This window comes from Gracilinanus agilis, chromosome 3 (assembly GCF_016433145.1).
Source record: "Gracilinanus agilis isolate LMUSP501 chromosome 3, AgileGrace, whole genome shotgun sequence".
In the NCBI taxonomy this organism is placed as follows: domain Eukaryota; kingdom Metazoa; phylum Chordata; class Mammalia; order Didelphimorphia; family Didelphidae; genus Gracilinanus; species Gracilinanus agilis.
In genome coordinates, this window is record NC_058132.1 from 449,690,049 (window position 1) to 449,711,542 (window position 21,494).

Sequence of the window (21,494 nt, forward strand, 5' to 3'; positions counted from 1 at the left end):
ATGGGTGAATCACTTGAATATAAAGAGGGAAACTATAAATAAGTTAAGTGAACACAGAATAGTATACTTCTCAGATCTCTGGGAAAGGAAAGAATTTAAAACCAAGCAAGAGTTAGAGAAAATTATGAAATGTAAATTAAATGGTTTTGATTATAGTAAACTAAAAAGCTTTTGTACAAACAAAAACAATGTAGTCAAAATCATTAGGGAAACAACAAATTGGGAGAAAATCTTTATAACAAAAAACTCTGACAGGGGTCTAATTACTCAAATATACAAGGAGTTAAATCAATTGTATAAAAAATCAAGTCATTCCCCAAATGATAAATGGGCAAGAGACATGAATAGGCAATTTTCAGGTAAAGAAATCAAAAGTATCAATAAGCACATGAGAAAGTGTTCTAAATCTCTAATAATTAGATAAATGCAAATCAAAACAACTCTGAGGTATCACCTCATATGAAGCAGATTGTCTAAAATGAAAGAAGGAGAGAGTAATTGGGACATTAATGCATTGCTGGTGGAGTTATGAACTGATCCAACCATTCTGGCTGGCAATTTGGAACTATGCTCAAAGGGCTATAAAAGACTGCCTGCCCTTTGATCCAGCCATACCATTGTTGGGTTTGTACACCAAAGAGATCATAAATAAACAGACTTGTATGAAAATATTTATAGCTGTGCTTTTTGTAGTGGCAAAGAACTGGAAAAGGAGGGTATGTCCTTCAATTGGAGAATGGCTGAACAAATTGTGGTATATGCTGGTGATGGAATACTACTGTGATCAAAGGAATAATAAACTAGAGGAATTCCATGTGAACTGGAAAGACCTCCAGGAATTGATGCAGAGCAAAAGGAGCAGAGCCAGAAGAACATTGTAAATCGAATGTAATGGACCATCAGCAATGCAATGACACAGGACAGCTCTGAGGGATTTATGGTAAAGATGCTACCCACATTCAGAGGAAGGACTGCAGGAGTGGAAACACAGAAGAAAAACAACTGCTTGAACACATGGGTTGAGGCGGATATGATTGGGGATGTAGACTTGAAACTACCACACCAATGCAACTAACAACAATTTGGAAATAGGTCTTGATCAATGACACATGTTAAAACCAGTGGAAATGTGCATCGGCCATGTGGAGGGGGAGGGGGGAAAGAACGGGGAGTGTAGGGGAAAGTAGGAGCATGAATCATGTAACCATGTTAAAATGAATATTAATAAATGTTTAAAAAAAAGATAAGGGAGACAATGGGACACCTAATAGAAGTGCAGAAGTTAGAAAGTAGTGCCAGTTAAAAGTTATCAAATTGGGGGCAGATGGGTAGCTCAATGGATTAAGAGCCTGGCCTAGAAATGGGAGGTCCTGGGTTCAAATCTGACCTCAGACACTTCCCAGCTATGTGACTTAAGTTAAGTCACTTAACCCCATTGCCTAGTTCTTACCAATCTTCTGTCTTAGAATCAATATAAGGCAAAGGTAAGGGTTTTAGTATTTTTTTTGTTACCAAATTATTGGGAAATGGCAATCACTTTCTACTTCCCATTTGTTTGTATTGATACATAATTGTACATAGATTATGCATTTTGTTCTGTGAGCACCAGTTCTGTCTAAGTTGGTCATTTGAATTTACTCTCCTGTTTAAATATTTTGTTTACAAATGGACTAATGCAAATGAAAATTTACCCATATTCATATTCTATATACTAGTTATACCTATAGCTATGGTACTGGTCCGCCTGATTTACCAATGCCTTCTTTTGTCATTTGAAGATTCCTTTACTTTTCTCCCAAAAACTGTTTACAATGACACTATTAAGTAGGTGTTCTGCTTGAGTGAAAGATGCAGAATGAAGCCTATTCCAAATTAGATATCAAATTAACTAGTTTAAGCAAATTGTTCCTAATCATTGCTATAAATAGTTAATATGGAAATTCTGTAGCTTCTGGAAATAGTACCATGCTTAGCAACATCTTGTCTCTCTTTTCTCCATTTGATGAGGTTGAGGTTGCTCCTGTGCTAATTTAATCCTGCATGTACAAAATGTACAAAATAACTAGCTCCTGCCACTATCTGCACTATCCTAGACCTTTAATTTCCTGTTTCCTCTCTGAGGAATATTTGCAAATTACATCTATCAATAGAGCACTGAAGGGTGAAATATAGCTGAGGACCTGATCTCAAATCAGACATCCAATATAGTCATTGAGTGCCTTAATAGGCCAAGCTTCTAGTGAGTCACAGGAAATTTGATCACTGAGTGGAATTCAGAAATTGTCAAAAGAAAAATAAAACTATCTGAATTAAATTTTCTGAGCTTCAGTAGCAAATAAGTGAGTAACAAATTTATGGAAGGGTGAAGATTTTTCTTCCATTAAAAAAAAAACCCAAGAATAAAAGTCAGTATAGAAACCCTGTATCACAATAATCAACATCCTAGAACTTCAAAATCGACCTTAAGACATCTAACTTGAAAATGATTATCAACTTTCACCATTACTGGTAAAATTCACCATGGTTTCTTTGGTTCCCTTTTAATGGTTAAGTGTTCCAAGACTTGACTCACCTTTATACCACTTTTAAAGTATGGAAAACACAATGCTGTAACAAGAAGTTATTCATTATTAGCATATTAAACATAACTTATAAACTCTTGAATGTTATATTAATGTTAATAATTATATTTGATTATATAATGGAAGGAGATAGTTCAGGGGTTGGCAACCTTTTTGGCCGTGAAAAGCCATAAACACCACATTTTTTAAAATGTAATTTTGTGAGAGCTAAACAGTGCTTACAGTGCGCGCTCCTGTAACAGCGCCTGAAAAAAAAAATGGACTTTATGGCTCCTGCAGAAAGAGCCATATCTGGCCCTCAAAAGAGCCATATGTTGCCGACCCCTGAGATAGTTGGTATAGGGAAAAGAGAACTTGGACGGAAAACTTATAGTCTCCTACCAATTTTGCCATTAACACACAGTAAATTTGGTCACATCTTTTAATTTCTATGGGAATAGTTCATTAAGCATTGGACTTGAAATCGGGAAGACATGGGTTCAAATTCTATCTCTAGGAATTATTAGCTATTTACAGACATTGGCAAATCACTTTATCTCTCTGAAATGGAGTTTCTTCATATATAAATTTGGGATAATAAAAATAATACCTAGCATTTATTTACTCCCTTAAAGTTTTACAAAGCAATTTATATTTATATATGTAATTTCATGTGATCTTCACAACAACCATGTGCAGAAGGTGCTGTTATTATCCCCATTTTTACAGATAATCAAACGGAGGCTAAGAACTATTAAGTGACTTGCCTGTCACTCACACTGGGGATGTTGGTAGAAAGGATTTGAACCGGAGAGTGAGAGAGAACAAATGTTTATTAAGCACCTACTGTGTGCCATGAACTGTGCTAAGCTCTTTACAAATATTATCTCGTTTAATCATCACAACAACCCTATGAGGTAGTTGCATTTATTATCTCATTTATAAATACATATGAAGAAAATGAGGCAGAGAGGTTAAGTGACTTGCCCAAGCTTGTAAGCTAGTATGAGTCTGAAGGCAGATATGAACTCAAATCTTGGGACTTCCAACCCACCGTTTAAGGCAATATTTGAACTTAGATCTTCCCAACTCCTAGTCTAATATTTACCCATTCTGCCATCTAGCTGCCTACAAGTACATTACATATATTATCTCATTTTTCCCTCACAATCTTATGAGATATAGTTACTGTGGTTATTCCCATTTTTCAGGTAGGGAGACTGAAGCAGATAAGGATTAAGTAACTTTCCCAGACTCGTATAGCTAGTAAGTGATCAAGGTCAAATTTGAATTCAGAAGGTCTTCTTGACTACTAGGTCCATTATTCTATCCACTGTGGCCACTTACCTGCTACCTATGACGCTTGCAAGCAGAATTGTGAGATTCTAATAAGATGTATGTAAGCACATTACTTTTAAAATGTAAAGTTTTAAGTATATCCTCTGGCCCAGGGCCCCTAAAAGATCACATACTAATATGAAATAGATCCACTCTGACCAACCGACCCTGCTTTCTTTGTTTCATTGCCCTGATTTGGTGTACTCCAAGAAAATCTCCAAAACAAGACTTATACTTGAGCTTGACCCAACAGAGCATTCCAAACTCCATCAAAGACACTTCTTATACAACATGGGTATCTGGTATGGAATAGCTTTTATTTACTCCAACAGAAAATGTGTAAGATGCAAGGTCCCAAAAGAACCCACTGTAAGATTAAAAACTAATATCTGACACTCCAAGTATTATATTTTTAAGATTTATTAATAATAACTTGAAATATAAGAAAATGATAGCCTTAGTAAAGAGAAGCTTCCCAAACCACGCACATGGGAGAAGAAAGAGCGAGGATGGGCTCATAGCAAACTTATCTATACAACATAAGCATGCAACTTGGGGGCAAAAAGGAAAGGGATGCTGAGTAATGTAGTTCAGGGGTATAAATTTTCTATTTGCACACCACGGACAGATATAAAATCATATACAGCACACACACACAAAAAGCTCATTGGACTCCTACTTCCCCAAAAGAGAAAGCTAATATATCAGTACTTTTGTCATTCGGTTATTTCACTTGTGTCCAACTCTTTGTGGTCCCATTTTGGGTTTTCTTGGAAAAGATGCTGGAGTGGTTTACCATTTCCTTCTATGCCTCATTTTGCAGATAACAAAGGCAAGCAGTGCAAGGTTACTTGTCCAGGGTCACACAGCTAGTAAATGTCTGGGGTCAGATTTATATTCAGGTCTCCCTGACTCCAAGTCTGGAGCTCTATCTGCTGTGCCACCTACCTCTACTAATCCTTTCGTATGTCAGAGTGGCAACAAGCAAGGCAAAATTACTAATGAGGCACCTATAAGCTATAGCTCTATGAGTCTTTACCATTCTTCTGCCTGGAGTCTGGATTGGTTCCAAAGCTGTGGAAAGAAATGTCAGAAGTAGGGGTTAATATCATCTGTGAGGCCTGGCAGGATTCAAGCATAGGGAGCCAAGCTCTTCATGGAAGTGCCATCTTATCTATTGAGGTCTTCAATGCTTTATTAATCATGTTTGTTCTATCTTTTCTGGTTTGTCTTTCATTCTGCTTGATAGAGGAGTCAGAAACTAAATAGAATTTGAAGTTTGCCTTCTTTCTGTCTGCTTTTCTGCTGTCAATGGAATCCTTGGTTTTTATTACTCTGAAACTAACTAAAGAAAGCCTTTTTCTGGTGTTCTTGGCATTTTTCAGAATCTTCTTCTAGGTCTGAGCTTTCTGACTTAATCATGACCTTTCAGGTCATATATACTTCCATTTTGCATTTGTCCTAGATGACATACTTTCCCTTCCATATCCCCTTGTGTGCCCTTTTGAAATCAGAATCCACTGGAGATTGCCCTGCATGGCTACTTCCTTTCTAGAGTCTCTGGTCACTATATCATAACTATCATTTCGTGGAAATTTTTGCAATCTGCTTTCCTAAGTTTTAATTCAAATTGTGCTTAAATAAGGCACTTATTACTACCAAGTTTACAGGAGAGTTGTTTCCTTTTTGTTTGTCTGCATAAGACAAGTGTTTTTATTTCTAGTACACAATCATTTTTTTTAGAAATAACAGAATCTGGCCACCCTGAGCAGAAGCTTGTATATTGAAGGGTTTTTGTGGATTCCTTGGTGATTTAGAGAGTGCAGAATGTGGGTCATGACATGAGGAATGATTAAATGTCATGGTATGTAGGAGGAGAAATGCCACAATTGTATTTATACCTTCTGTTATAGCTTCATATGAGATTCCCAGTCTTTCCCTGGGTTCTGCTGCTTCCCCTATCTTTAGCACACCTTTGGAACAAGTTTTCTCTCTGTCACATTGTCCACTTTGAACATTATCTGTCCCAAATGTCCACTTTGTAACCCACAAAAAAAATCCAAATTCAAACTAATGCAGCTGAGTTACAGCAAGAAATATATGATGCTAAAGCAAACTAACATTGTCATTAAATAGATTGACTATTTCATGAATGAGGACTTATGAACTAATCTCTTCAACAGGTTTGTCATTTAGCAAAATGCACTGAAAATAGAAAAACAAAGCCTTCTTCCTGCAGACTGTCTACTAGAACATGAAAATGGTTTTACTAAAGAGAGCTTTATGTTCAAATCAATACCAGCAAATACATCCTAAGCCCCTGAGTGCTGATTGTCACAGCAGTTTTCTAGGTACCAGCACTGCAGGAGTAAAAATATGAGCCATGATCCCTGCTACCAAGGAATTTACCATCTAGTACTGTCAACATGTTTTCTGCTATATATTTTGTTTGTGCCATGCTCTTGGTATTATATTATATTGCAGTTGTTTTCTGCTTTGTTTTAATTTAAAAGGATATTCCCTAAAAGTGCTAATCTCCAGCTTTTAGATAGATTTTGCCCCTGAATATATGTAACCTTGATTTTTTTAACATGTTAAGGTTCCTTCTAGAATTACAATGATATGATAACAATGAACTCCAAAAAATAAATGAGAATGGAAACTTTCTCTCTTATTCATGGCAGTTTTAGAAGCCTATTGACAATATATCTAAAAAACCTTTTAGTGTCAAAAATGGTACTACTTTGAGTGCAGATATCCATTAAGTTAAGAGCTTTTTGGCTAAGTAAGCTTTGCTTGTTCAAGCTGTGTCTGAATTACCCCTGATAAGAATAGGGGTATGTGTTTATCATTCCTTTAACTTCAGAATACTTAGCCCAGCTCTATAGGTATTCGAAACCTGACAATTCAGTGTTGGCAAGAGATTGCATATACATATGTATATATTTATATATATTTATATATATATATATATATTTATATATATATATATATATATATATTCCAACTCCTCCTCCTTTTTTTGATGGAAAACAACAGATATTCAAGTCACCCACCATTCTGCATATGAACATTTTTGCTGCTGGTTTTTGTATCTCTCAGCAGCGGACAACTGGTGCTGTCCAAATAGAAGAGCTCGGTAAGTGGCAGACTGAATTTATCATCTCACATGATTGATAAGAGAGGACGTTTATTGTCTGCTCGGTAATATTCCCGAGGATTCGTTTGGAGGTGACGATGTCAGGTCCTAGCAGCTGGCATTTCCCCCTAGTTAAGAGATACCACAAAGATAAGTCATTACATGGTTGCTCTGAACAATGAGAAAACCCTGACCTTATTAAATCTCCTGTCAGCGAAGTAGATTAAAGGCTAAAAGGTAACCAGTTTACTAGAGGGACAGTAATATTCAGCTATATGGAGAAAAAAGAAATTGTTTTGAAACATTCTGAGTACAACTGGTGTCTCCTTTTCCAGAGAAAGAGATCATTTGGATGGTTTGGCAAACAATATATCCTTTAGTGACCTTTCTGCATTAAAAGCACCAAATTGGCAAATTGCATGTCCCTCACCAATTATACTAAATTGTATAATGTCATAGTTATTCCATCATTACCTTTGAAGAAAAAGGTCACCTGATTATATCACAGTAGAGCCAGCCTGGTCTTTGGCACATAGTAGTATTTGATAAATGCTTATTGATTGATTCAAAAGCACATGTTTGCAGAGGAAATCACAGAATCAGACTGTCTTAATCTTATCTAATTTTACCAAACTTCCAGGGAAAGGAGAAGGAAAGAATAAAAGGAATAATTTTTTTCTAGACTGTGATATTTATCACAATTTTCTGACAGGTAGTGGTATATTTATGTTTATAGCAAGCAGGGTCATGCTATTTTAAGGTTAGCCAGTAAAACAGAGGTGCTCACCATACAAGTGCAAAGCTTCTATAATTCAAGTGGCTTTCTGGGACACACTATGTCAATGCCTTTTAGTACAAGATTAATCTACATTTCATGTCAATGTGGAGTCACTCTGAGAGTAACTAAGATAAAATACACTATAGCCAAATAGACTTTTAAAGCAATATATGGGATAAAGAATATAGCTCATCAGCCTCTGTTGTGAAGTAAAGGAGTAATTCATTGTGTTAGAGAAAGGTAGATATAAGTAGTTGTTCTAAGAATCAGTAAACTCTGAGATAATATATGTTCTCTGTACCGTTCCACAGATATTTCCAAATATATCTAGTTTGCAGTGGGAATATCTTATTTCATGTATTATAATTATTAATACTATAGCTTCTTGGGCAACATATTTTTAATTTAAAGCAGAAATAGTAATGCTAAATATGAATATAGTAAATGTGTACTGGCTCTCTCATGGTCAGTCCAGCTACATCTCACTTTTCAGTATTTCAGGAATAAGCCTGAGGGCTTGAGGTATTTCTTCTCTACTTCCATTGGCTTAAAACCTGTTGTGTTCCTCCCACTATTAGAGGCTCTAATTCAGTTCCATTTAGCCACTTACCATTGATTAACTTTCTACAGAGATATTTAATTTGAAGACAAAATATTTCCTGCAATACATGTAGAGGCATACTCTTCCCTAAATCATCCCAGTCTTTGGAGGAATAGACTCAAAATAGTTCCGTTCCTACAAAGCATTAATCCCACCATGTTCAAGTCCAAAAATAACTTAATTATTGAATAAATGACTTCCTTGTTTAGCTTTCCTAATTTGAGTTCAAGTCTCTCCTTGTTCCATGGAACATCTACTCTGGACTGGCTATAATATCTGGGAATCTGAATGCTGAGAGTCTCTCTACTTTTTTCAAACTCACGGTCACAGAGGATCTTCTCCTTTCACCTAGAACAGAAAAGAATAAATACAGAGGCCAAAGATCTACATCCACAGAGCCTCAGAGGGGGAGAAGGGCCCAAAACCTGTTACAAAATGACCTCTCATCAAACACTTTGAGCAAAAGTCAGGAAGCTCCCCCAAGAATGTCTGAGGAAAAAGAGGATAGTATTAATAATAATGACGATGATAACAGGCCCTTGAGAATGCCCCCAGAGTCAATCAAAGAACCTCTTTCACCACCGGTTAGCTAATCAAAACCAGTTATAGAACATGTAACACATATTACAGCACAGTCTATCCAAGACATTTCCTTTAAATGTCATCATGACTCCCCTAGAAGTAAACTCTCTCACATCCTCAACACTGAGTGATTACATTAGCCAAGAAGCATACAACAGACCCTCATTTAATGGAGGGGGTGAGAAGAGATACTGCTCTAGCCCTCTGGTTTCAGTTTGGTCTAATCTTTCTACAATTTGGTTTTTGGTTTTTGGTTTTCAATTTTCTCATTTTTTAAACCCAAAGGGACAAAGGGAATGAAAGAGTAATCTGTACTAGACTGTACATTCTTGAGGACAAAAACTATGGTTTTGGGGGGGTTCCCCTGCAACATCTAAAAGTCATAGACTTTCAACAAAAACCAGTTTAATAAGTTAATTTACTAATCTACTTTGTTCAGTTAGAAAACGTTATTCAAGAGGTAAAGTATTTCTAATAGGAAAGTTTTTGTTTACTCAGAAATACAGATTTTCTTGAAACATCTTTTAAATGATTATTACTGACATGATGGATTGGGATAGTTTTTGGATCTCTTTTGTAAATATATGAATGTGTATGTTTATTTTCATTTGTATTAATCTCCTTGATGTTACAATAACATATCTGTTACCACATATGTGTTTTCCTAGTAGCATGGGCATGTTGAGTTTGAGAACAACCAGTTTTAAGTGTACAAGATGATTGAAGAAATAAACAGAGATAGAGGGAGAGAGAGAAAGAATAAAATAGAAAGAGAAGAATCATCAACAAAGAGAGGATAATTAAACCCATGGAACTGGCAAAGTCACTCAGAGAATGTAGAAAAACATGAGAAGGCAAAGCACTGAGACAAACTTGGGGTACACTCATAATCAAAGGGCATGATACAAATGAGGAACCAACAGTACAAGCAACTGTGGATTGAGAATCAAGAGAGAGTAGTTATGAAAAACCAAAGAGGAGGGACAATCTAGGAGAAATAAGAAGGATAAGGATTAAGAAAAGGTTTGGCAATTAAGAGATCACTTGTAATTTTGGAGGGTGTGCTTTCAAATGATGAGATAAAGAGCCAGATTACTGAAAGCTGAAAAGTAAAGAAAAAAAGGGGAAATGAAGGCAGCAAGTATAGCTGCTTTCTACACAGTTTGCTACTTTCTGAAAAATGTTTCAGACCTTCTAGAAATTACAGAAATATGGTTGTCTTCTGTGAAAATTCTTATTAATACAAATTAATACTCTCTAATCAATTCTAATTTATCAATAAATATACACAGTATAATCCTGTAATGCCAGAGTTCTGCCTGTACATCATACTTGGCAGTTATTTTTATTATCTCAGCTAGTGTCTTTTGCCTTCTTTAAGTATAGAAATGACCATAAATCTTTTTTTTAAAGAAAGGAGAAATGTAGAATGAAAGTTGAAGGGGATGGTAAGATTTAGTGAAGGCTTTTAAGGATGGGAGAAATTCAAGAGTATTTGTAGACCTTAAGAAAAGAACTTAGAGGATAGGTAGAGATTGAAGGTCAGAGAAGACATTGTTTATGGGGACAATCTCTGGAAAAAATTAGGCGAGGAAGATTGAAGGGTATACATAGAAGGGTTGGCCTTGGTAAGAAGGGTGACCTCTTCAATAGCAGGTGATATCAATAAATGTTCAACACAAGCTTGTTAACTAGCTGAGAGATTTATCCAATAGAGTTAGCCTTAAAAGGCAGGAGATAAATATGAATGTGGAAAAGGAATAGAGAATACAGAGAAAGTTACAAAACAACGTGGTAGAGAATTTCACAAGCTTATGACTACTTAAGTTCCTAATGGTCAGAACACACAACTGAAGTTTACAAATGTAGTTTGAAATTATAGGAATAAATGTTTATGGCATGTGAGTTTTTTCAGGGTATATTAAATTACACAAGGGAAGGGAGGTTGGCAACAGTGGTAGGAGTATACACACACATACACACACACACACACACACACACACACACACAAAAAAAAAAACCAAATTTATGTTGGACCCAAAAACAGTGGGTAATTTCAGGAGGAAAATAATTAAATATGGAATTTTAGAAAGATCTTTGTTATTAAATTTGAAACTTCACATTTTCATAACACTTTATATTATTTGATTCTCACATAAACTCTTTGAATTAGGTAATAATTATCATCTATATTTAATAGATAAGGAAACAAACTCCAAGATAGAGTAAATGATGTACCCAAATTTGAACAGATAACAAGTGGCAGTGCCAGTACTGAATCATAGGATCTCTGGCTTCATTTCTGAATTGAAATTTATTTTTAAAGAAAAAGTGTAAACATTACAATCATTGGTATAAAAAAAACAGAAACAAAAGAAAGTTTGTTTCAACTGACTCAAATAACTTGCTTGTTTGTTTTTTTGTTTTTTTTTATGTGTGTGTGTGTGATTTTTTTCCCCTTACAGAATGCCAGATTCACCTAGTGAAGTCTCAGAATATCCTTTGTTTGTTTCAGTCAGTGATTGGCTAGATTCAATAAAAATGGGCCAATATCAAAATAACTTTATGGCAGCAGGGTTTACAACTTTGGATTTGATTTCAAGAATGAGCATTGAGTAAGTAGTACTCTTCTTGTTACCATATTTAATTGCATTGCTGTGGATATATAAAGTTGCATGCTATACTTTGTTCACCGGGGCTATAATGGCCATCCCGGTATCTGAGATGACATTAGGAAGTCCTCTCTCTTCTGGTAACTCTCCAAGTGGAAATCAGCTATTCCATGACATTCTGAAGAGCAGTAGGTAACAGTGAGGTCTCAGTGTGTAAACAAATATAAAGCTCCTCAAGGCTGCATTCTTTGCTGAATTGTCATTATTCATGACTATTTTCATTTTATGAGTTATTTTAAATAATTATCATAATAGCTGCTTTCTGAAAAATGTATTTTATTTTAAACCTTGTAGAAAGTACATCAATATAATCACTTATGTTAAATATTAGTCATACAAAATAATCTATCAACATTATATTGTGTATATATACATACACACACATACAAAGTATATAATCTCATTGAGTGTTCTGCCTGTATATCATACTTGTCAATTATTTTTCATTGTCTTTACTTTCATCCTTTGCTTTTTAGTTACTTTTTAGAGTAACTGCATCAATTGATTTTAAGAGTTTATTCTCTTAAAAATAATTGTTCTTATTTCAAGTACATATGAAGAACAAGGCAAATAATGCAGTGTCCTAAAGAGAATGTGCTGTTTGTATTTCTGCCAACACCAGCTAATCCCTGTTTTCATGAAGTGCAAATTGGTCTACATCCTAGAAGAGAAAGTGAAAGGACTATATAAGAAAGTACTTATGCTCTCCAGGGAGAGTAGTCAGGGAGTAGTAAATTAGAAAGAATTCTTTCCTTGAAAGAATAAAATAAGGGCTCCAAGGAAGGTATCAATGTAGAAAAGGAAGTGAAGAGACAAGAAATTCTCGTCTATATCAGGAGTATGGAAAGTGGAAGAATGTGGCAGCGAAAGAAATAAAGGAAAAAGGCTACTGAATATTTGGATCTATTTAACATGTATGAGACTTCGTTTAGAAGGGGGCAGAAGTAGATCATCTCTCAAGGAAATTGTCGTGGACTCAAAGAATGAAGATATGGACCTACAGCTATTATCAAGTGACCTATCATCCAGTAAAGGACATACATACACACAAGAAGACACAAAGGATGGTTAAATATTTCTTCCTCAGGTGTATCTGAGATAGCCACTTGTGGACTTGGCATGAATAACAGAGATCTGCTGTCTTCCTGAAACATGAATTCAGGACATGTTAGAAAGTTTTCCAAGATATACCAGATGTGATAAGCAGGACATGTTTTTGGTAATTCATGTGGGTTCCAATAATTCCACCAGAAAGTATGTAGAAATCATGGCTATAGATTAGGAATTTCTGATAAAAAAAATAAAACAAAAACAAAAAACAACCTAAAGATTTTATGAGGAATACAAACAAGATTTCTCTCCCACTACTTAGAAGTTGGGGCTTCAGACAAGAAAAGCAGATTTGAAAACTAAACAACTGGCTAAGAAGAAGGTACATGATAAAAGTAATTTATATTTCTGAAAGAAAATTTAAATATAAAGCATAAATTATATAAATATAAAACACAAATTAAATATAAAAAATTTATTTCTTTTGAGGATTTCATTTTTCTTCTTGAGGGATGAGGAGAGGAAGAAAAAATGCTTGTTAATTTAAAAAATTAATTTAAAAACCTGTTTTCTTGGGGTTTTATGAATCTATTCAAGAGATATTTCAATGAAAAATAGAATGAGAAAAATCCATGAAGGGTGTGATCGACTAAAAGGAAATGGTGGATCATGGAAATGCCATAAACAGTGTATTTAGATTTTAAAGCATTTTACAAAAGTTTCTTATGCTATCCTTGTTGCAGGGCCTAGATGATAATATTATTAAGTGAATTCAGAAGTGGTAGAATGGCTGGTCCCAAAAGCATTCCATTAATGAGTCAATGTCAACATGAAGAGAGCTCTGTAATGGAATGTTTTGAAGATCTATCCATGGCTTTATGCTGTTCAACATTTTTATCAGTGATTTAGCAGAAGGTACGAAGGCCTGCTTGTCAAGTTTGCCAATGATACTAAGCTAAGAGAAATAGTTAACATGTTGGATGAATCAAACTCCAGAAATATCTTAACAGGCAACAATAAGAGGTCAAACAAAGTGAAATTTAATTTAATCCGGATAAACAAAAATTTATACATTTGTTTATGAAAAATCAATGTTAAAAATGTATGACCATTCCCTAATGAATAAATGGTCAAAGGATACAGACAAGCAGCTATCAAAGGAATAAATCTAAACTATAAATAGCCATTTTTAATGCTTCAAATGATTAGAGAAATTAAAACAACTCTGAGGTTCCGCCTGACATCTGAGAGATTGGCGGAGTAAACAAAAAAAGTAAAACAACAATTATTGAAGGCAAGGGGGAAGACACACATACTGATATACTGTTGGTAGAACTATGAATTGGTCCAGAAAATCTGGAAGAGAATTTAGAACTGAGTTCCCAAAGGCACTAAACTGGGCAAATTGTTTAACAGACCTATACCTCAAAAGAGATCAAAAAAAGAAGAGAAAAAGAGAAAAGAGATATGTGTATATAAACAAAAATATTTCTAGCTACCCTTTGTTACAGCAAGTATTGAATGTTATTATACTGTAAGAAACTGCAAAAATGACACTTAAATTTATGCAAAGGAACATGAGCAGAGCCAGAACACCTTATGCATCAACAACAAAATTATAAAGAAAACAAAGTATATAAGACTTCAGAACTCCAAATGACCAATAATGAAGAATGCATGCACTAACAGAGGGGTAATGGAACCAAGATTCAGAATGAGATGTGCATTTTGGAACATGGCAAATGTGTGGGTTTATTTTGCTTGATTGTAGTTATTAGTTATAAAGATCTTTTTTTACAAAAAGAAATTAGACCTTTTCTGGGTTAAGATGGCTGCAGAGTAGAAGGAGGGCACTCAACTCACCTAACCAACCTATACATGATACCTCAAAAGGACCCAAAAACCAAATCCAGATGAATGAAAGGGACCTCACAGTAGGGCACAGCATTGAAAGTACATGGGATTTGGGCATTTCCATGTTATAAGGGAGTGAAATAGCTCTCACTAAAATGGGGGCAAACCAATCCTCACCCCACCCCCACCCCAACCCCACCTACAGTCCCAGAGCCAGTGCACAAGAGTTAGAGCAAGTGTGGGGTATTCACTAAGTCACTAAGTTCTTGGCAACTAACTGGGATCACCAGGGGCTTGTTCCTGACAGCAGCAAGACTTAAGACCCCAAGAGGCTAAAGAACACGGACTTTGAACACATACCTTGACCATAGTCCTTGGGCACAGACCTAGAGTGGAGGGGTGACAGATTGTGGAAGCAGGGCAATTAGACTCATAAAGGAGCCTCAGGCAGAGGAGCAAGCAAGGGGAACACCAGGAGACTTGATCCTGATAACAGCTAGACTTGAGACCCCAGGAGCATAAAGAGCTCAGACCTTAGGCACGAGGATAAAGCTGAGAGGAGTGGCACTGCGCTGTGACTCAGGCGAAAACTGCTCCACAACTCTATACACAGAGAGCTTGCCTGCCTCACCAGACTTCTGACTGAGAAAGAAAAACCAACACAATAATGGCAAGCAATGCCAAGAACTAACCAAGAGAAAAGCATTAACACTCGATAATGCTTTACACAGAAAAAATCCAGACAACAGAGCAGACAGCAGTAGAGGACAAACAAGGAAACATGTCCAAACCTTCCCAAAAAATGAAAATTGGTCACAAGCTCTTGAAGAGTTCAAATCTGAGATCATGAGAAAGATGGAAGAGATTTGGCAAGAAAAGTGGGAAATAGCTCAAAAGGAAATTAACAGTTTAAAAGTCAGAAACTCCCAATTGGAGAAAGATGCCCTAAAATCAAATGAAATGATAAGCAAATTGGAGACCCAAATTCAACAGCAGGAAACCACGAAAAATAGGATAGACCAAATCAAAAAGGGAAAATCAAAAGATTATAGCAGAAAGCCAGTCTCTAAAGACCAGAATTGGGCAAGTAGAAGCCAATGATCTTGCAAGACAGCAAGAACTAATAAAGCAAAGTCAAAAGAATGACAAAATAGAAGGAAACATGAAATATCTCACTGAGAAAATGACAGATCAAGAAAACAGGTCTAGAAGAGACAATTTGAGAATCATTGGTCTACCTGAAAAATCAGAAATTAATAAAAATTTGGACACCATACTACAAGAAATTATCCAAGAAAACTGCCCTGATGGTCTTCAACAAGAAGGCAAAATAGACATTGAAAGGATCCATGGATCACCCTTTACACTAAACCCTCAAAAATCAACCCCAGGAATATAATTGCCAAATTCAAGAGTTTCCAAGTTAAGGAAAAAATATTACAGGAAACCAGAAAGAGACAATTCAGATATAAAGGAATACCAATCAGGATTTCACAGGATCTGGTAGCCTCCACTCTAAAAGACTGCAAGCCTTGGAATATGATATTCAGAAAGGCAAAAGAACTGGGTCAACAACCAAGTCTACAACTGACAATATACCTCCAGGGGAAAGTATGGGCATTCAACAAGATAGAAGATTTCCAAGTATTTGCAAAGAAGAGACCAGAACTAAATGGAAAGTTTGATACCCAGCCACTTTAAAAGGAAGTAGCATAAGAAGGAGGGGCAGAAGTGGGAGAGGATATCAAAATGTTGGGTAATACACAGCTGATAATTATAATTCTGAATGTGAATGGGATGAAATTGCCCATAAAACAGAAGCAAATAGCAGAGTGGATTAGAAACCCAAATCCCACCAATGTTGTGTACAAGAAACACAAATGAGGCTGGTAGACATACATAGAGTAAAAATAAAAGGCTGGAGTAAAATCTATTGGGCTTCAACTGAGAAAAAGAAGGGAGGAGTTGCAATCATGATTTCTGACAAAGCCAAAGTAAAAACAGATCTAATTAAAAGAGATAGGGAAGGTAATTACATCCTAATAAAAGGCAGTATAGACAATGAGGAAATAACAGTACTCAACATGTATGCACCAAATGGTATAGCTTCCCAATTTCTAAAGGAGAAACTGGCAGAGCTCAAAGAGGAAATAGATAGTAAAACTATACTAGTGGGAGACCTAAATCTTCCTCTATCAGATCTAGATAAATCAAACCAAAAAATAAATAAGAAAGAGATAAGAGGTGAATGAAATCCTAGAAATATTAGAATTAATAGATATGTGGAGAAAAATAGAGACAAAAAGGAATACACCTTCTTTTCAGCTACACATGGTACATTCACAAAGACTGACCATGTTCTAGGGCATAGAAACATGGCAAACAAATGCAAAAGTGCAGAAATAATAAATGTAACCTTTTCAGATCATAATGCAATAAAAATAATAATCAGTAAGTGCAAATGGACAGGCAAATCAAAACTAATTGGAAATTAAATAATATGATTCTCCAAAATCAGTTAAAGAATAAATCATAGAAACAATTAATAATTTCATTGAAGAGAATGACAATGATGAGACATCCTACCAAAATCTATGGGATACAGCTAAAGCAGTACTCAGGGAGACATTTATATCATTGAGTGCATATATTAACAAACTAGGGAGGACAACGATTAATGAATTGAACATGCAAATCAAAAAACTAGAAAGGAAACAAATTAAAAATCCCCAGTTAAAAGCCAAATTAGAGATTATAAAAATTAAAGGAGAAATCAATAAAATTGAAAGTAAAAGAACTATTGAATTAATAAATAAGACTAGAAGCTGGTACTTTGAAAAACAAATAAAATTGACAAAGTACTGTTCAATCTAATTAAAAAAGGAAAGAAGAAAACCAAATTATCAGTATCAAAGATGAAAAGGGAGACCTCACTTCTAATGAAGAGGAAATCAAGGCAATCATTAAAAACTATTTTGCCCAATTATATGGCAATAAATATAGCAATCTAGGTGATATGGATGAATATTTACAAAAAATATAAATTGCCTAGATTAACAGTAGAAGAAATAGAATACTTAAAGAAATTAGTGTATTGGGGGAAAAAAAAGAAAGAGTGATTGAGGTATTTTTTAAATGCACAAAAGAGAAAAAGAAGTTCCAAAGGAGACAGATAGGACAGCTTTGAAAGTAATATGCTCAATTAATTTACATTTTTAAGCAAGCTATACATGTTAGAAATTTGCATTTATTCTCTTTTCTCTTCTGCTTCACATATGTAATGTTCTTTTGTGCTCATCAAATTCAGAATAAAATTTTAATTTAATTTTTTCTTTAATTTAATTTTTGTAAGCAAAATGGAAGCTGAAAAATTGGTTAATGTGATATGAAGTTGTCTTATGAAAGAAGTATTTTTTTCCAAAACAAATAACACATAGTATTCTCTGTCCATTTCAGGGCACATATGGAGTGTTCAATTCTGTAATACATTTTACAAAATATATATAAAGGCTGGAGCTTGTCCTGAAATCAGGCAACCAAGACTGTAGAAATGAGAATATTTAGCTTTTCTAAGAGAAGACTTCAGAGAGACATGATAGCCATTGTCAAGTTATGTGAAGGGCTATCATTGTGGAAGAGAGATTTGACTTCTTCTGGTTAGCTTCAGAAAGCAGAACTGGGAGAATTGGCTAAAAATTATAGTGGCAGATTTAAGCTTGATATAAGGGGAAAAAACACTTTCATTTAGAACTACACAAAAACAGAACAGATTATTTTGCAAGACAGTGGATTCCCCCTCACTCAGGTTCTTTAAATAGAGACTGGATTACCATAATGGGGGTGTGGGGGAAGGGGCATATTGAGAAAGGAATTCTAGATCAAATAAGAAGCACACTGCATAGCCTATAAAGTGTTGAGATTTTGTGATTCACTGGAAAGCTCTAGAAATTCATCTAACCTAAACAATTCAAAGGCATCTTGTGCAGAAAATTATAGGGGTAACCAACATAAATCCTTTATGTATTACACCCTACAAGGTTCCAAAATTCCTAATTGTTGTACCCTATTGTGACATATTAGATTTGCATAATTACCTCAATTGTACTTCTCAAAATATCTGAACTCCTTTTTTTTTTTAAGAAATGCTTTTATAATGTATACGTACCTGAATGTGAATTTCTGTGCTGTACTCTTGCCACTGAGATTTCTTTATTGGTTTATGGGTTTTTATTGTTAAAGAGTCTCCATTTTGTTTTTATCAGTAATTGTCTTTGATCAGTAAATGAATCAATCTTCTTGGACAGCTAGGGTCATGGGGCTCATTTTTTTTTCTCTTTCTTCACAGTGATATTAGAAGAATTGGGGTTGTGCTCATTGGACACCAGAGACGCATAGTGAGCAGCATACAGACTTTACGTTTACACATGATGCACATACAGGAGAAGGGATTTCATGTATGAAAGTACTATAGAAACAACAATGTTTTGTGCCTCAGCATTTCTAAAATGGAAGATATTCTCTCTCCTTTCTCCCTTCTGATTCTCCCAAATTCACAAACTACTGTCTTCTGTTCAGACGATGAACACATTTTATGTTCATGCTTCCAACTTGGATTTTTAATCACACTGCATAGTTCTTCCTTCAATTACTTGACAATACACTGGCGCACTGCAGACTGGTGCTCCACACTGGTAAAAAATTCAGCATGGATATGTAACTTTGTATAATCATATTTGGGAAATGGTCATAGAAAGTAATAGCCCATTTGCTCAGGTGTGGCTTTCTAATTGATGTACTTAAGAGTTTGGTGGTAGATGGAAAAAAAAGTAATTGACTTCTTTTCGTGTTTTGTGATCATGTAGTTTCCAATTTGACATAAGTATTTATTTTGTAATTAACTAAATTTAACTGTATGTGTCATCCCTTATTTTGTAATGGTTTAACTGTTGGTAACTAGTACCTGATCATGCTAGGATTCTTTGCATAAGTGACCAATAATTTCATATGGTAAATTCTTGTTCTTTGTAGCTATTTGGGGGGGGGGGGGCAGGGAAAGGGAGAGAAAAAAAATGTACTTCTAAATCCTCCGAAGCCCTGAGTTTAATTTTCTTTTTTAAATCAGCATCCAATGCTAAATCATTTGCTGTTTGTTGTAGTTTATTACTGTCATTTTCACTTTGATTTTTAATAAGTACATTATGAAAATCATCCCTGGAAAATCTATGAGCATATGGCACTAATAGCTTCCATGTAGGTTTGTAGGTTAAGAGAAAGAAGCAGAGGGGAACGTATAATTAAAATATTGCCTTGGGTTTACTGTTAGATGTTTGTTTAAGAAAAAAATCATCATCAGAGGATTAGAGGAGTAATTATTCTTAGTTCAAATACCTTGAATGAGATATAAATAACATTCTTAAAATTTATAATTATGTTATACCAATATTGTAGTCCATAAAAATGGACACAAATACCAAGTCAATTGTCTGTTACTAATTAATATGGCAAGATTTTGAGTTTTTATCTTTTATTCAAAAACAAGTTTACATGATCATGATCAGCCATATTTTCAAAAGCTTACATGATACAAGTATGCTTTTCTGCCTAAAAAAAGCATGTCCAGGTTTACTACATGATCATATGCAAACTAAATGTCTACCTGTTTACTCTGGGAAGGATAGCAATAAGGAGATTACGGCTAGAATGTGCTATCCCTATAATATTCTGATTACTTTTGAACAGGCACCAAAAAAACTTCTATTTCTCAATGACTTAAAGCTCAGTCACCCTACCAAGATAATTTCATTCATTGGACTAATTCAAGGCTCAAATATTCTTTCCTGTGAAACTAGAAAAGTAACTGCTGTAACAAATAGAAGAAAATAGAGGATACAAAAAACTAAGGCTCCTAACAGGATTTGTAAAAGAGGGATGGAAAGAGAAAACACTCCTGGAATGAAAAACAGTTTTAAAGACGATGATTTAACAAATCAGTTCTATTTTACCTCAGAGAAAATAGTACCCTCACTACACTCCTAAATTTCTCTCTAAACTGCAATTTTTTTTAAAACCCTTTCATTCCATCCTAGAATCAATACTGTGTATTGGTTCTAAGGCAGAAGAGAAGAAAGGACTAGGCAATGGTAAAGTGACTTGCCCACAGTCACACAGCTGGGAAGTGTCTGAGGCCAGATTTGAATCTCTAGGCCTGGCTCTCAATCCATTGATCCACCTCTATGCCCCCAAACTACAATTTCTAGGAAAACCATTCTCACTAGATACAGCCCCCAATTTTTTCAATATCATATTCTTTTTCTTTTTAAGAGTTTGTTGATTATACTATTAGACTAGATTCCTCAAATGGAATTTTTTATTGGTTTTATCTCCTCTTTTTGCTAACTTCAGCTTAATTTCCCTTCCTTTACCAAGGCAATATGGCCCTTGTAAAGAGTCCTTACCTTTACAAACAAAAGCAAAACCAGGGCAATCACTCAGTTGTGAAATGTATGTGTCTGAAATAGCTCGGCATCAGTCTAAAATTTAGGTGTGTATTCTTGCCTTCATTTGCATGTTCATGCATCTCTTATAGACTAGATGCAGGCTGCTTGATGCATTTAAACAAACCTGGATACATTTAGTGGTAACATAATTTCCATATTTACCTTCCTTTAAATATACATGTACATTTAGTAAGGACAAATGTAATAATAATATAAGCAAAATTTATTAAGCAGATATATTTATTTTTATAAAACAAAACAAGAAAAAAGTTGTCATAAAGTGGAAACTGGAAGGAATGATAATTTTCAGTAAGACTATCCTTGTCCAGCAAATTCTGTATACTCCAGGTCAAATAAATTTCCAAAATTGTTTTAAAAATTCTATAGGCAGAGAATGTATTGAATGTAAGGTCTCTATGAAA

General features: G+C 34.9%; 1 protein-coding gene across 1 annotated transcript in view; it reads left to right on the forward strand.

The window, feature by feature from the left end:
- EPHA6 (EPH receptor A6) overlaps positions 1 to 19,035 on the forward strand; it is a 1,373,534-nt gene extending 1,354,499 nt beyond the window's left edge. The window contains exons 15-16 of the mRNA XM_044666934.1: positions 11,465 to 11,614; positions 18,921 to 19,035. Coding sequence (XP_044522869.1) covers positions 11,465 to 11,614; positions 18,921 to 19,035 — 265 coding nt within the window. The remainder of the gene's footprint in view (positions 1 to 11,464; positions 11,615 to 18,920) is intronic.
- The last annotated feature ends 2,459 nt before the right edge of the window (positions 19,036 to 21,494 follow it).